The sequence below is a fragment of the Miniopterus natalensis genome, chromosome X (genome assembly GCF_054644295.1).
Source record: "Miniopterus natalensis isolate mMinNat1 chromosome X, mMinNat1.hap1, whole genome shotgun sequence".
Classification (NCBI taxonomy): domain Eukaryota; kingdom Metazoa; phylum Chordata; class Mammalia; order Chiroptera; family Miniopteridae; genus Miniopterus; species Miniopterus natalensis.
The window spans coordinates 58,572,181-58,588,980 of NC_142103.1; the positions used below are offsets into that span (position 1 = coordinate 58,572,181).

Here is a 16,800-nt window from a genome sequence, read left to right on the forward strand (position 1 = left end):
TGGAGCCTGTCTGCTCAGAATTTGCATGGGAGGAGGAAGAGAGGTAAGAGAGTCAGGTCTGGCTCTCCTAATGGAAAGCACAGATGTGAAGAGGGCTGGAGTATCCAGGATAAACAAGATCCCCAATGTTGAGAGCTCCAAGTCCCCTTACATGTCAGGTCTCTACCCCCTTCACTTTCAGATTGGTAAATGGAAAAGGCCTAGAAAGGACTCAAGGTCATACAGGACACCAGAGGCAGGACAAGGACAGACCAATTTTTATTTCTGTGCCCCTAATGTGTGGCTCAGGGCCTGGTTCAGAGTAGGCACTGAAGTAAATGCTTGTGGAACAAATGAAGGATGTCTGGTCTCTTGGTTCTTCGAGCAAGAGTGACTGGTAGGGCTGGGCCCAAACCCGATTGGCCACCCCTTTTCTACTGAACAGAGCATGCTGTTCCAGCTGCAGCTCTCCTGAGCCAAATGGACAAGTGTAAAATACCAGGGAGTGTATGAAAAGCAGGGAGAAGAGAAGTAGGCCAGCAGATAAACCCTGAACAGCCAGCACTCATGATGTCCCAATGACAATCCAACCAACCAGAAAGCAAAGGCTTAGCTGACTTAGAGAAAGCAGTACCAAAGAAAAGGTGGCCAAAAAGCACAAAAGGTCTGCCAATTCCATTCACAAACATTTAAGGCTGACATGATTCTAACCGTCGAGAAACTCACAGCCCAGCACACAAGGTAGATGTAAGCCCAGACACCTGTATGGGGAACCATGGGGTGAGCAGGTAAGAAGCAGCCACTAGCCCCAGGCAATCAAAGAAGGCTTGATGGAGCAGGGGCTGCTGCAGTGAGCAGAAATGGACTAGGCACAAAAGGTATGAAGGGCAATCTAAGGCAGACTGCAATTAGTTTTCCAAACCAGAAGGAATGGGGGGGTCTGCGATAAGCTGGGAAGCTAAGAAGTTTCTAAGGAGCAACAGAAAAACAAAGAAAGGACAAGAATGGAAGGAAAAGAAGGTCAAGGGGACCAGGGAACTCAGAAGGAGTGGTGGAAGTGAGGGTAGCTGAGAAAGAAGCAGTCCCAGGATTCTTCTTTCTGAACTCAAAGGTTCACCCTCAGCCTTCAGAATGGCTCATTTCCAGAGTCATTTGGATAGCTGGGGTTTTGCCATAATGTGTTTTCTTCTGATTTCCCTATTCTGACATACTCTTATGTGGTTGGAGTTGCAACTACACTTCAATTAAAAGCATTTGTGGAGAATCTATTTAATGCCAGGTACCAGGTACTATAGAAGGAACATACATAGTGCTTTCATTCACCATTTTTCTATTGAGGTCCTACTGTAAACCTGGTATTATTCTAGGTTGGCAATTGTGTGTGTGGTTGGTCAGGGGGGCAGGTAGAGAGTAAAAGATGTGCATATATAATTAATACAAGGATTAGGGCCATCAGAGAATTACAAATAAGTCAGAGGGGAAGGCTAGTAGCTCTGTGACCTTGGACAAGACATTTCCCCTCTCTGAGTCTCTGTTTCCTCATTTGGAAAAAGGTACTAGTCACATTTATTTGCTGTGAGGATTAGTGCTATTGTTTGAGAAGCTCCTCAGGAGGTATCTGACACCCAGGCACTACTCTATAGAACTGGTATTGAGCTGTGGGGAGGTGGTATTTGCAATGGGCTCCAACAGGCAGAGAAAAAAGGGAACATGACCTATCTTGTAGTGGCCCAGTGGACCCAAAAGTCTAAAGGTTTGCTTTGGCACAGGGACTAGTTGAGTTGGACTGGGCCTCAATTTTGTGGAGGGGAGTAGGAAAGAAGGCTAGAAATTGGTGAGGATGTTTTTTTCACAGATCTCTTTATGTCTAGAGGTCAGCGGATCTAGAATCAGTGAAAATCAACCCAGGACTGGTGGTTCGAGGAAGGGCCTGTGGAGGTAGAGAGTAGGGTACAACTGAGTATTTCAGTCTCCCGGAAGTCACTGGATCACTTCTCAAAGGCAGGTAGGCCCTGGGATGTAGCGTCAGGTTAGGTTGACCAACCTTATCTGCTTGCCAGGGGCTGAGGAGCTGCCTAGGACATGGGACTTTCAATGCTAAAATCAGGATGGTCTTGGGCAGACCAGGACAGCTGGTCCCCTAGTTTAGGTCCTTGCCACTGTGCCCTGGACTTCAGCAGGCTGTTCCCCGCTGGGCTCCCTTTCTTTGGTCCCCACGCTGCTGCTAGAGGATCACTGTCACACATAGCCCTTTGTATCTTCCCTGTTTCAAACCCTCGAAAGTCTCCCATTGCCTCCGGGATCAAGTTTGGACCCCAGAGCCTGGCACCCATAGCCCTGTCTACACTGGTTTCTGTCTTCCTTGAAAGTCTCATTTCCCACACTGTCACCCTACACCAGATACAGCCTCCTTCCCCAAACAGCAAGTGCCCTTTCCTATTCTGGGCCTCTGCCCACAGTAGTCTCTTATCAGTTGAACCAATTCCTACCCAGGCTTCAAGGTTCAGTGAAAATGTCATTCCCTGAGACTCTGCCCACTTTTCTCCTCTGGGTTTCCAAGGCACATTAGACACACCTTTGGAACAGCCCATATCAGGGAATTAGTTTGGGAGTGTAGATCCCACCTCTACTCCCAGCTTCCAGGGCTATGTGTAGTAACTTTTGGAATATATAGGGTATCCCGAAAAATGTATACACACACTTTGAATAATTATAAAGGCAGTGTTTATTAAAATACATTTCATTTTCAAAATTGAGCTATCAGTTGTTAAAGTGTGTGTACATTTTTTGGGACACCCTGTATATTTTGGTCAGAATATTCACATGATTCAAAATTCAAAAGGGATGATAGAGAATTCAGTGAAAATCTCCTTCCCACTCCTGGCCTCTAACAAGCCAACACCCCTCCTTCTCCATGGATATTTTATGCTCACACAAGCTAATAATGTAACTTATTTGTTAAATGAATAAAGGAGCAAACAATAAAAACCTGGAAATAATCCAAATGTTCAAAATCTAGGGCTGGCTAAGTAAGCTGTTATACAGCAACTTTATACACTAATCTGCAGTCATTAAAAGTCATTGAAATTATTGTTAAAAGCAGAGTATAAAGCAGACCTCTCCATTGAATGAACTTTGTTAAAATGTGTTCTCTTCAGTGTTAGCATAAAAGGTCTAAGAGAGAAATGATTGCTGTTTTAAGATGAAGGGGTTCTGGGTTTTCTTTTATGTGCAATTGTTTTAATACGAAAAGAGAGAGGCTGGATTATTGTGCATCTACCTGATGAAGAAGTGTGATTCATGATGGGACTCATTCATTCAGTAATTCATTCCACAAACATTGAATGCTTGCTTTGTCAAAAGGAAGAAGGCAGAAACAATGCCTAAGCTTCTCAGGATGAACACTAAATAGGCAATGGGCTAAGAAGCTCTGATAGAGGGAGAGGGGTGGGGAATGTGATGAGCTCATTTCATGTCTTGATTTTGAGCCTGGTTTGTTCACCACAAGGAGCTGTATAGTGTATGGTAGGATATAGGTGTGGGAGCTCAGTAGAAGGGTCCAGGCTAGTGCTAGCCCACAGTGCACATGTGGTCAGTAAGCCAGAGATGGGCTGGAGCTCATCCAAAGAGAAGATAGACAAGGAAGGGAAAAGAGAGGTTACATAAAGCTGGTGAGGAGTCTTTCTGTAAATGCCTCAATATTTCTGAACCAGGGCCAAGGGCACCAGGGTAGCAGAGGTGGTATCACTGAGTGCTGAAGGGTCTCATAGTTCAGGCAGAAACCCTTCCTCCAAGCCCCTGGCTCCCAAGCCTCATGTACTCATGGCCTGTGTCTGGTCTTAGTTGCCTGGGAAGGCCTGGTGGACTAAGGAGGTTTTCAACTGGCTTAGAAAATTGTAGGAACCCTTAAGTGAGAGGCTGTAGTAGAGGGTTTAAAAGATTTACTTGTGCCCGGCCATTGTTGCTCAGTGGCTGAGTGTCGACCTATGAACCAGGAAGCCATGGTTCGTTCGATTCCCGGTCAGGGCACATGCCCGGGTTTCAGGCTCGATCCCCAGTAGGGGGCGTGCAGGAGGCAGCCGATCAATGATTCTCATCATTGATGTTTCTATCTCTATTTCCCTTTCCCTTCTTCTCTCTGAAATCAATAAAAACAGTAAAAAAAAAAAAAAAGATTTACTTGTACAAGGATCAGCTAGGCAGCTAGGGCTGTAAGGGCAGAGGTGGGCCTGGCACTGGTAGCAGGAATATTCCCCTGCAGGTTGTGGGATGTGAGGCCCAAGGAAGGGGAGGTTTCTGAGGAGTGTGGGTTTACCCTGGTGAGCAGGTCTCAGACGTGACCCTGAAGGGCCTGGCCAGCAAAGCTGATCAAACTGTTGCTCAAAACTTAGAGAAAGGGGAGGGGTTGTCCTCAGAGAAGTGTGCCACCAGGCAGTGCTGCCCACCTTCCAGTGTAACCTGTGCTTTGTGCTTCCTAGGGAGGTAGTGCGGTAGACTTGAGTAAGGCCAACTGGAAATCAGTCTTCCGGAGCCTCGCTTTCCTCATTTACAAGTTGAGGCTATAATACCATCTGCCTTGCACTATTGTGAGGATTAAGAATAATGTAAAGCTCCTAATATATAGTAGGTGTTCAATACATGGCCCCTACTATGTACCTGCATGGCTACTATTTTTATTTGTGCCACCACACGGGAATAGGCTGGCCCAGGTCATTGCTGAGCTGTATTCTCTTTGAGAGATTCATTGCTAGCTGGGACAAGAAACTGAACTCTAAGACTCTGTTCACCATCCTTTCACATACATTTGTCAAAGGTGGCCTGGTGGGCAGATATGTAAAAACTGGTTCCCAGTTCCCACTGCACATAACAATTCTCTTTGTTGCTCATCTTAGCACACAAAGAAAAGCATTTCACAAACCTTTCACTGGTGATGATATATAGAAGATACACTGAGAAAGCATTAGAGGGGCAGGGATTAAAATAGAGTTGTGAAACACTGAAGAAGAAAAAATGCATCCGCTCCTCTGTCCCCCTAGCTTGCCAACAGCCTGCTCCTCTCACTTCTCCTTCCTGTGCCATTTTAGAACCATTCAAAGTGCTTCCACGTATGGATTTAATTTGCTCCTCACTTTGGCCTGTGAGGTAAGTAGGGCATTTGTCACCTGCGACAGGGAGGAGCTAAGGTAATAACAGAGCTGGTATTTGGAGCCAGGTCTCTTTGTTACAAAACATGAGTGAACTGTGCCAGGTTAAGCTGTACCTTGGATGAATGGGTTCAAAGCAACCTGTGGGGAAATGATGTGCAGGTGTTGGAGAGAGCTGTTTTGCAAGAAGACAGTGATAACAACAGCACCTTGCTGTAGGGCGTCCAACAGAGATAAGTGGCAATGCATTTGTTGCATTGATTAGCAAACTGGAGGCCCAGCGGAAGCAGATAACAACTTTTGGAGTTCAGATGACACAGAGAGGTGTATTTATTTCAAATGTTTCCCTCTCCTGAAGTTGTTTTAAATGACAGAAGTGATACAGGTGACTTGGATGCTCCGGGTCACCCAGCTGGGAAGTGGCAGAGCCTCGAGGATTGTCTCTAACTCACTGCTCTTAACTGTTTCTGGGGCTTGAAATCAGCGCCTTCAGTCCCCTGGCCTTTCTCACAGGGGTGCTGAGAGGAACAAGAGTTAAAAGGAAAAAATCACTGCATAGCATTAAAAGAAATAGTGCTAGGGGTTCACCTTTTCCTAATCAAATGGGCCTCCAGGAGAGAGCTATGAAGGCAAATATTGTGGCTACACTGATATACTTGTACTCTCTACTTACTAGCTGTGTAACTGAAGTAAGTCATCCACTTCATTTCCCAGAGCCAGTTTCCTTCTCTATAAACTGAAGACATCATTTCCTGCCTTACAGGTTGTGGAAATGAAATAAGCAGCATATGTGAAAGCATTTTGTAAACTATGAAGCAGTATTATCTATTGAAAGCTTTGTATTCTCACTTCCCATAGTCTCCCAAACCCGGCTCACTCTAGGACCCTGAAAGGCCTGCTGGCTCTGGTGCGAGCAGAGAAGGTGGTTTGTTTGTTTTTTGTTTTGTTTTTTTGTCTCTCCCGTAGGAGAGGAAAACAGAGGAAAATGGGGTTGTGGGGTTGCTGCTGCCTGTCTTCTTATCCTTCAGCTGAGGGGGAAATGGCAGGGGAGCTAACATAACCTCTTCTTTGGTGAGTCAGCTAAGAAGGAATTTCTAGAGCTCCAATGATGTATAAGTGGTGGTTTGGGTTTGGATTTTTAAGCTGCCTCTTTTAAAGCAGCTTTACAACATAACTAAAAGCACAAGCAATTAGGAAGCACATGGAATGATAGCAGCACAGCTTCTTACTAGTGTGAACTTGAGGAAATCACTCAGCTTCTCTGGGTCTGTAAAATGGGGCCAACGCTACCTATTTTGCAGGGTCATTGAGTATTAATAGTATGTGAGAATGCTGGGTCCAGTGCCTGGCACACAGCTGAGGCCCAATGTCTGTCCATTTGCTTTTCCTTCCTAGTGGACAGATTGCAGAATTAAACTCAGATGAATGGAAAGCACTTACTCTATTATTCTGTTCTGTTGCCTGATTCTATTATAGTGGCTGCCATTATTCATTTAATTCTCAACCCCATGAGACATCTATAGACATCGAGGAAACAGAGGAGCGGCTCAGTTTGATTGCCCAAGGTCACACTGCAATTTTTTTGACTTTTAGAGAGAGAAGAGTGAGAGTGAGAGAAACATTGATCTGTTGTTCCACTATTTATGCATTCATTGGTTGATTCTTGTGTGTGCCCTGGCTGGGGAATGAACCCCCAACTTTGGTGTATGGAGACTGCTCTAACCAACTAAGCTATCTGGCCAGGGCCAGCTTGCAATTTTTAAAGCTATAGGATTCACACCCACCTTGTCTAATTTGCTTTTTAGATAATCAAAATGTATGAGGAGGGCTAATCAAGCTGGATCTTCTGGAAGGCCCACCTTTAAATAGACTCGGACCAACGGGGTAATCCCAACCTGGCCCATTTTGAGAGTGAACTCAGGGTGGAGCTTCAAGGGGAGGAAATAGGCCATTGCCAGAGGCAGCCTAGTAGTAAATGAAAGGGCTAAAAACCAAAAGTTTGCTTCCCAAATCCTGGGGGAATTGAATCGGTGCTCTACCAGTTTCAGGAGCTTATGTTGTGAGGGCGAGATGAGTCCTTTGTTAAGCAGTATACAAATATATTATCAGTAGTCTTCTGTCATCTCCCTCTAAACACAGCCTCCTACTCATTGCCTGACAGTCCTCCACTTCCCATCCTAAAAATGAGGGAACTGAGTCTCTTTTTCAAACCCCTCTCCTAAGCTAGACTGCAGAAGCTAGAATAGGAAGGCTGAGTCATCGTCCTCTGAGGAAATCTGTGTACCAAAGGCACATAGAAAAAAAAAGTATGTTTTTTATACAGGTCTTTGTTTCAACACTTGGCTGCTTTTTTAAGCTTTTAACCCAAGAGCTGAGGACATGTCTTCTCTCTACTGCAGAATGTAGGTACCTCTCAGTTTTATCTATCCCACCCCCTCCTCCATACCTGGTCATTCACACCTTACTCACCAGCAAAATGACCGCCCTGGCACATTTACCACTTCCAACTGTGCCAGATATTGCACAGCACAGGCAAGGAGATAAAAAATGCTCTATGGTGGCCCATTTAGGAGCTATGCTACAGCCTGAGCTGCTCTTCTCCCTAAGTAAAGGTTATGGCAAATAGTTCCATGAGAGTAAGGGCCCTGGCCTTAGATGCATACACAAGGGTGGCTCTCACAGCACCTGATGTTTCTCTCATTTCTCCTGGCCAAGGCAAGGAAAACCAAGTAGATACGACTGTTATGATCCACTGATTTACAGCTGTAATTCCTGAAAAAAGTGCTGTGTGGCAGGGCAAGTCCTGAGTTTTGTGCTCTCCCCTTGTGGAGCGGTGTTGGGTCATTTCACAGTGCTGGGGTAGAAGAGCGAAAGCCCCAGTTCCTCTGCAGCTCTGAGGCTGGGAAATTGACTGCGCAGATCAAAGGGAGACAACCAGGGTCTCTCCATAAGCCCAGGGACCCAGAGCTGACTCCGTTCCCGTACACATGCACACACAAAAACAGCTGATACCAGTATTTCTGCACAGGCTCATGTAATAGAAAGGACTTTAATTATTTTTTAAGGAGAATTCATACAGCCATTATACAGAGCCACTTTTCAGTACTCTTCTTTCCACCTAAGAAACTAAAATACAACATGATTAGGATAATGCCAAAATAAGAATCACTGGTTCATCACCTAGGGAACAAATACACACTTAATTGCTTGACACTTTATTGAACGCAAAGCAACACTAAGCGTCTCTGCCTCTGATGTACAGAGCTGAAGCAGGAGCCCAGGGAGGGGAAGACTGCACAGTGTTCCTTCACGGGGGAGATGTGCGCCCCCTGTAGTCCAGCCTTGTTGTGGGAAGACTAGCCCATGTTCTTTCGGTTGCCATAGCCCCTAGGATGGGTGTCCTTCCAGTCATCCCACTCCCGAGTTTGGTGGAGTGTTTGCTCATCATCCTCTTCCTCCTTTTGTTCTTGACTTTCCTGTTGCTGAGCTGCTCTTTTGACCTCTGCCAAAGTAGAAAAATGAGAAAGTGATGAGAAACTGACGGAATGTCAGGGGCATCAGCACCACTCTGAACACAATCACCTAAAATGAGAACAAGGCATATAGCTGGCTGCCAGCCATGGGGCCAGCAGAAGTGGGAAGACAACTTACATATCTAACAGAGTACATGTTAATAATGGTAAGAAAAGATGCTGAGTGCTTTTCACAAGGAGGCAAAAACATAAAAATTGCCCCTCAGGATGAATTCTATTTTGGGAAAGAATTATTGCTAAAATGGCTAAATGCCCCTCCCAGCCTTCCAAAAACAAAAAGACCCACAAAAAACCAGACCAACAAAACCCCAGCAAGCCAAAGGCACAAATGTAAAAAATATGTATGAATTTATAATTTGTGACATGCTAAGGAGCATGAAGTGCTGGTGACTCTCTCTCTTCCATTTCCTGTTATAATTTTGTTTGTGTGTAAAACTGGAAATCGCAGGGCAGTTGAATCTACCAGAACAGAATATCTCTGTTATTCTGCACATGCTTGGAACAGGGTATAAAGTTGAAATGGCACTTGTCATGCGATGTGCACCCAAAAGAAGTTGAACCAACTGCTACATCTCTTTTGCACTAACTTTTTTCTCTTGTGAGGTGAAAGAGCAATTCCTGGTGACTCTGAGTTTGTTCATGAGAAAGAATTTCATTACTATGATAAAGAATTAAATGTGGGAGGGAAGATGGTGGCACTCTGACAAGAAGCAGAGAGCCCTTGCTTCCAGACACTGACTGCATTTAGCACTAAAATACTGTGTAACCAGCTTGGAAAAACGAGAAATATACCTGAGTGGTCATATTTTGAGTAAGGAGCACTAAAGAAACAACATAGAGTCTGATAAGGGGCAGCCCCCCTGAAGCCAGTGCTTGGCTGTGAGGCCTGAGAGACTGCAAAGCTGCCTCCCCTTGGGAGTGTGGACCGGCATCCAAAAGCTGGGGTCTCAAACCTGAAGCAGAGAAGGGAAGGAGAGCCCGTGTACAGCAGGCAGAGGGAGCCAGGGGAACAGTGTGCCTGTGAGGAAGGGACCACGCCTTCCCAGTGAAACAATGCGTCTAATGGTGGCAGCCAGGACAGGAGGCTTTCACCCCAGATACTGACCACAGGAAAGGCTGTCCTGCAGTATTGTGGCTTCCGAATAGAAAGGGGCCAGAGGGCTGCATTTAGCAGTGACATAAAGGGACTCTCTGCTTTCCTGTAAGGCATCGTGTAGAATCCCAGAAAGCATTTGAACTGTGTGGCACTGAGAAAAGAAGGAGAGCCCTCCTGCTGCCAGAGGGACCAAAGCCGCCAGTGGGGTGGCTCTGGTCTCCAAAGCTGCCGATGGGATCAATTGAAGATTTTTGACCTGCTCTGAGGGGAGCCAGGATAGCATGGAAGGAGCTGCCCCAGCTTTACTGAGATCAGCTGTGCAGGGGAGCTGTATGGGGCTGACTTTGTGACCCCTCCTGCTTGGTTTTGAGGCACGGGGACACCAGGACCTCACAGGTCACATTCTCTGTTTGTTGCTTTGTGCATTGTTGATGGCTGAACGGGCGTCCACCTTCCTGGCTTGCATTGGGGAGACAGACCAGTGAAAGCTGGGATTTCTGTCTGCATTGTTGAGAGTTTGAACTGAGCATGCTGTGAGATCAGCCAACCAGATCCGGGAAAGGAGGGGCGGAGCACGCCTGCCTCTCTCACAGGCTAGGAACACAACCCCCAACAGGAAAGGGGCTGGTTCAGCTCACTGAAGCCCCAGATACACCCTGCAGGGTGCAGTCCTGAAGGGGAAGGGAGAATGGCTCACAGGAGGACACTGCAAGAAAAAGACTCTATGGAACTATTGGTTTAGGAACTGGAGGAAAAGCTGAAAATCCCTGCTGGGGGCTGGGCAGGCAAAGTGCTCACTGGAATGTTTTTTAATCAAACCCACTGAGCCCAGGCTGCTGAAACTGCCCATACATAAAAGGCAACAAGCTGAAATCAATCTGAAGCTGCAACAGGTCTGTGCATGGGGAACTAGAATTGGAAGATAAGGTAGAGACTGAGGAGCTCGCTGTGGATCACAGACTAACTCCCTCACAGTGAGTGACTGACAGTGAAAACCTCTTAGAAAGGGGAACAATAGCCCGAGCTACACTAGCTGGCCTGCGTGCTAAAGGCTCTTCAGAAGACTCTGGAGTAAGACCAGGAAACCACAAGGGGGAGGCAAAATAGCTTACAGGTGGTCACCAGAGAGCCTCAGACCAGCCAACTACCTAAGGACACCTAAGCCAAACCCAGACAGCTCCTGACATTGCCTGATACACAAGTACCTCCCAGGAGATCCAAAATCAGCACACAAAACAGTGAGCCTCAGAGAACATATGCTGCCCAGATGAAACTCACCTGATTGACCACCCCCCCTTTTTTTTTTTTTTTTAGAAAAAAGGGGGAAAATTTTTCATTTTAAATTTTTTGCTTTTGATCTTTTAATTATTTAAAAATTTGTGGGGTTTTTTTGCTTTGCTTTTTTTTCTTTTTTTCTTTTTCTATGATCAAGATTTTGTTGATATTCTCTACTTTATTGCTGGGATATTATCATTATAACCAATAAGTTTATTGCTTTTCTCTATTATTACCTCCATATCTCTTACTGGACTCCTTCCCTGCTCTTGCTTTACCTCTCTCTTCTTGTTCCATTGGCATAACTTTATTTTTTTTTCATTTCTTTTTCTCCCCTTTTATTTTCTGCATTCCTGTATTTTGTTTGTGTGTGTTTGTCTCTTTATTTCATTTCTATTTTTTCTTTTTCAACCACTATCCTATTCTTACTCTCTTCCCTCAATTTTTGCTTGCCCTTCCTTCCTTTCAGAATATTTTCTCTGTTTCTGTTATCTCCCAGTAGCTTCAATATTTTTTACTTTTTATTTTATTATTATTACTTTTTACTACTATTAGCATTACATTCTCTCTCTCTCTCTTGCTTTAGTATTTGTGTTCTCACTTCACTCTCCCAATTCTACTTTCTCTTGGGATGTTTTCATTGTGATTGTCAGGATATTTTGTAAGTTACTGCTGTTTCCTGGCAGTTTGGTTGTGTTTTGTTTTGCCCTGTCAGCACCTGTACAACAGCTCACAGGACGTGGTTGTTGCTGAGCCTCACAGTTAGCCAGCCTGAAAGGAGAGTCCTCCCAGGAACAGGTCAACAACAATCTAGAACCAAAAACAAGAGGAAAGCCCAGAAAACCCACAAAAGGGACACCCACAAAAGGGACATGGCTAGAGCAAATAGCTCAGAAGTATAAGGAAAACACACCTCTGGGCCCCACTGGACATATACTACAAAATCCCACTTCACAAGACTGGGAGACAGAAAATATATCTAATATACAAACACTAAGAGTCACTAAAATGGGGAGAAAAAGAAACCCCAAAACTAAAGAAAAGAAAAAATAACCAGAAAAAGACCTTGATGAGATGGAGTTAAGTTAGTTATCAGAAATAGAGATCAGAGTAATGGTAATAAAGATGCTCAAGGAAATTAATGAGAACTACAAGACACTTAATGGGAAAGTCCAGGAACTTAGTGAAAACATGAAAACAGAGATAAATATGATATATAAAAACCAGGGAGAAATGAGGAATACTGTATCTGATATCAAGAATACATTGGACAGAAATGAAAACTTCCCTAAGGTAGTGAAGGAGAAAGCCACACAAGTTCAGGAAGCACAGAGGGTTCCAAACAAGAGGAACCCAAAGAGACCCACTCCAAAACACATCATAATTGAAATGGCAAATGTTAAGGACAAAGAGAGAATATTAAGGGCTGCGAGAGAAAGAAAAGCAGTGACCTACAAAGGAACCCCCAGAAGGCTGACAGATTTCTTAACAGAAACACTTCAGGCCAGAAGGGAGTGGCATAAAGTTCTCAAAGTAGTGAAAAGCAAGGACCTGTAACCAAGACTGCTTTACCCAGCAAGGCTATCATTTAAAATTGAAGGTTAGCCCGGCTGGGCATGGCTCAGCGGTTGAGGGTGGACCCAGGATCCAGGTGATGGGGGTTCCATTCCCGGTCAGGGCACATGCACGGGTTGTGGGCTCGACCAATGACTCTCTCATCATTGATGTTTCTATCTCTCTCTCGCCCTCTCCTTTCCTCTCTCTGAAATCAATAAAGATATAAAAAAAAAAAAAAAAAAAAGTAAAAAAAATAAATAAATAAAATTGAAGGTTAAATAAAGAGCTTCCTTGACAAAAAAAGGCTAAAGGAGTTCAGTACCACCAAACCAGAATTGTAAGAAATGCTAAAAGGACTGCTTTAAAAAGAAGAAATATTGAGACAAAGGTACAGTGGCATAAAGGGAAAAAATAGAATTAAGTATCTATCAACAGTAACCTTAAATGTAAACGGAATAAATGTTCCAATCAAAAGACATAGGGTAGCTGATTACCCATATATATGCTGTCTACAAGAGACTCACCTGAGAGCAAAATATTCTCACCAGCTGAAAGTGAAGGGATGGAAAAAATATTCCATGCAAATGGAAAAGAAAAAATCTGGAGTGGCAATACTTACTTCTGACAAAAAAAAGGACTTCAAAATAAAGACCATAACAACAGATAAAGATGGTCACTACATAATACTAAAGGGATCAATCCAACAGGAGGAAATAACTCTTATAAATATATATGCGCCCAATATAGGAGCACCTAAATATATAAAAAATTTCTTGGTGGACTTTAAGGGGGAGATAGAAAGCAACACATTCATAGCGGGGAACTTTAACACCCCACTGTCATCATTGGACAGGTCATCAAGACAAAAAATCAACAGGGAAACACATACCTTAAATGACACACTAGATCTAATGGATTTAATTGACATTTACAGAACATTTCATCCCAAAGCAGCAGAATACACATTCTTCTCAAGTGCACAGAGAACATTCTCAAAAATAGACCATATGTTAGGGCAGAAAGCAAGTCTCGGCAAGTTCAAGATGATTGAAATCATATCAAGCATCTTCTCGGATCACAATGGCATGAAACTAGAAATCAACCACTATAAAAAACCTCAAAAATATTCAAACACATGGAGGCTAAATAGCATGTTATTAAACAATGAATGGGTTACCAATGAGATCAAGGAAGAAATAAAACACTTCTTGGAAAAAACACGAAAATGAACAGACAACCCAAAATCTATGGGACACAATGAAAGCAGTCCTGAGAGGGAAGTTCATGGCATTACAGGCATACCTCAAAAAACAAGAAATGTTCTACTAAACCATCTGAGACAACTGAAACAATTAGAAAGAGAACAGCAAGACAATCCCCGAGGAAGTAGAAGGAAGGAAATAATAAAGACCACAGCAGAAATTAATGACATAGAGACTAAAAAAAAAATACAAAAAAAATCAATGAAACCAAGAGCTGGTTCTCTGAAAAGATAAGACTGATGAACCTTTAGCCAGACTCACCAAAAAACAAAGAGAGAGGACCCAAATAAATAAAATCAGAAATGAAAGAGGCAATATAACAACTGACCCAACAGAAATACAAAGGACAATAGGAATATACTATGAGCAACTATATGCCAACATCTGTACAACCTGGGTGAAATGAACAAATTCCTAGAAACATACATTCTTCCAAAGCTGAATCGTGAAGAATTAGAAAACCTGAATAGGCTGGTAACAACTAATAAAAGCAGTAATCAAAAAACTCCCAGCAGCCCAGCCGGGCGTGGCTTCTGCGACTGAACGTCGACCTAGGATCCAGGCGATCCAGGCTCGATTCCCAGTCAGAGCACATGCCTGGGTTGCAGGCTCGATCAATGACTCTCATCATTGATGTTTCTATCTCTCTTTCTCTCTTCTTTCCTCTCTTTGAAATCAATAAAGATATATTTAAAAAAAAACAAAAAAACAAAAAACTCCCAGCAAACAAAAGTCTGGGAACAGATGGATTTACAGGCGAGTTCTAACAAACATTCAAAGAAGATTTAACACCTATTCTCCTCAAACTATTACAGAAAATTCAAGAGGAGGGAAAACTCCCAAGCTGTTTTTATGAGGACAGCATCATCCTAATTCCAAAACCAGATAAAGACACCACAAAGAAAGAAAATTACAGGCCAATATCCCTGATGAACACAGACGCTAAAATCTTCAACAAAATACTGGCAAACTGGATCCATCAATACATTAAAAAGATCACACACCATGGTAAATTTGGATTTACTCCAGGAATGCAAGGCTGGTATATCTGCATAACAATAAATGTGATACATCACATAAAATGAAGAATAAAAATTCTATGATCATATCAATAAGTGCAGAAAAAGGATTTGACAAAACCAGCACCCATTTTTGAAAAAAACTTTCAGCTAAGTGGGAATAGAGGGAACATATCACAACATCATAGAGGCCATATATGGCAAACCTACAGCCAACATCATACTCAATGGGCAAAAATTGAAACCACTTCCCTTAAAGACAGGAACAAGACAGAGATGTCCCCATTCATCACTCTTATTCAATAGAGTACTGGAAGTCCTTGCCACAGCCATCAGACAGGAAGAAAACATAAAGGGTATCCAAACTGGAAAGGCGGAAGTGAAACTGTCATTATTTGCAGATGACATGGTATTATACACAGAAAACCCTAAAGATTCCATCAAAGTACTATTAGATTTGATAAATGAATTCGGCTAGGTAGCTGGCTACAAAATTGACATCCAAAAATTGACGGCATTTTTATACACCAATAATGAGCTCTCAGAAAGAGAAAGTAAAACAACAATAACTTTTACCACTGCAACTGAAAAAATAAGATACCTAGGAATAAACCAAGGATGTAAAAGACCTATACTTGGAAAACTACAGAACACTGAAAAAAGAAACAGAGGAAGATATAAACAAGTGGAAGAATATACCATGTTCACGGACGGGAAGAATTAATATCTTTAAAATGTCCATACTACCCAAAGCAATCTACAGATTCAATGGAATTTTTATTAAAATACCAACAGTATATTTCACAGAGCTAGAACAAATATTCCAAAAATTTATATAAAACCAAAAAAGACCCCGAACAGCTGCAGCGATCTTGAGAAAAAAGAACAGAGTTGGAGGGATCACTTTACTAGATATCACACTATACTACAAAGCCACTGTAATCAAAACAGCCTGATACTGGTACAACAACAGACATATAGATCAATGAAACAGAACAGAGACCCCAGAAATAGACCCATGCCATTATGGTCGGTTAATCTCTGACAAAAGAGGCAAGAGCATACAATGGAGTAAGGACAGTCTCTTCAGAAAATGGTGTTGGGAAAACTGGACAGCTACATGGGAAAAAATAAAAAAAGATCACCAACTTACTCTACAGACAAGAATAAATTCAAAATGGATAAATGACTTCATGTAAGTTGCTTAACCGTAAAAATCCTGAAAGAAAACATAGGCAGTAACGTCACAGACATCTCACATAGTGGAATTTTCACTGATACATCTCCTAGGACAAGAGAAACGAGAAAAAGTAAACAAATGGGACTACATCAAACTAAAAAACTTCTGCATAGCAAAAGTCGTCAATCTCAAAATACAAAGGAACCCCATGGTATGGGAGAACGTATTTTCCAAGGATGCATTGGATAAGGGGCTAATTTCCAAAGTGTAAAAATAACTCATACAACAAGAGGAAGACAAACAACCCAATTAAAAAATGGGCAAAGGAACTGAATAGACACTTCTCCAAAGAGGACATACAGATGGCCAAGAGACATATGAAAAAATGCTCAAGGTCACATCATCAGAGAGATGCAAATTAAAACCTCAATGAGCTATCACTTCACACCTGTTAGAATGCCTACCAACAAATCAACAAATGACACGTGCTGGTGAGGATGTGGAGAAAGGGGAACCCTAGTACACTGCTGGTGGGAATGCAGACTGGTGCAACCACTATGGACATCAGTATGGAGATTACTCAAAAAATTAAAAATGGAACTACCTTTTGACTCAGTAATCCCACTTCTAGGAATATATCCAAGCCTGAAACATGAATCAGAAATATATGCATCCCTATGTTCATAGCAGCACAATTTACAAAAGCTAAGATCTGGAAACAGCCCAAGTTCCCATTAGTAGATGAGTGGACAGAA

General features: G+C 42.9%; 1 protein-coding gene across 1 annotated transcript in view; it reads right to left on the bottom strand.

The window, feature by feature from the left end:
• Positions 1 to 8,153: 8,153 nt before the first annotated feature.
• IGBP1 (immunoglobulin binding protein 1) overlaps positions 8,154 to 16,800 on the bottom strand; it is a 39,894-nt gene continuing 31,247 nt past the window's right edge. The window contains exon 6 of the mRNA XM_016207432.2: positions 8,154 to 8,625. Within this exon, the coding sequence (XP_016062918.2) occupies positions 8,480 to 8,625 (146 nt within the window). The 3' untranslated portion in view covers positions 8,154 to 8,479. The remainder of the gene's footprint in view (positions 8,626 to 16,800) is intronic.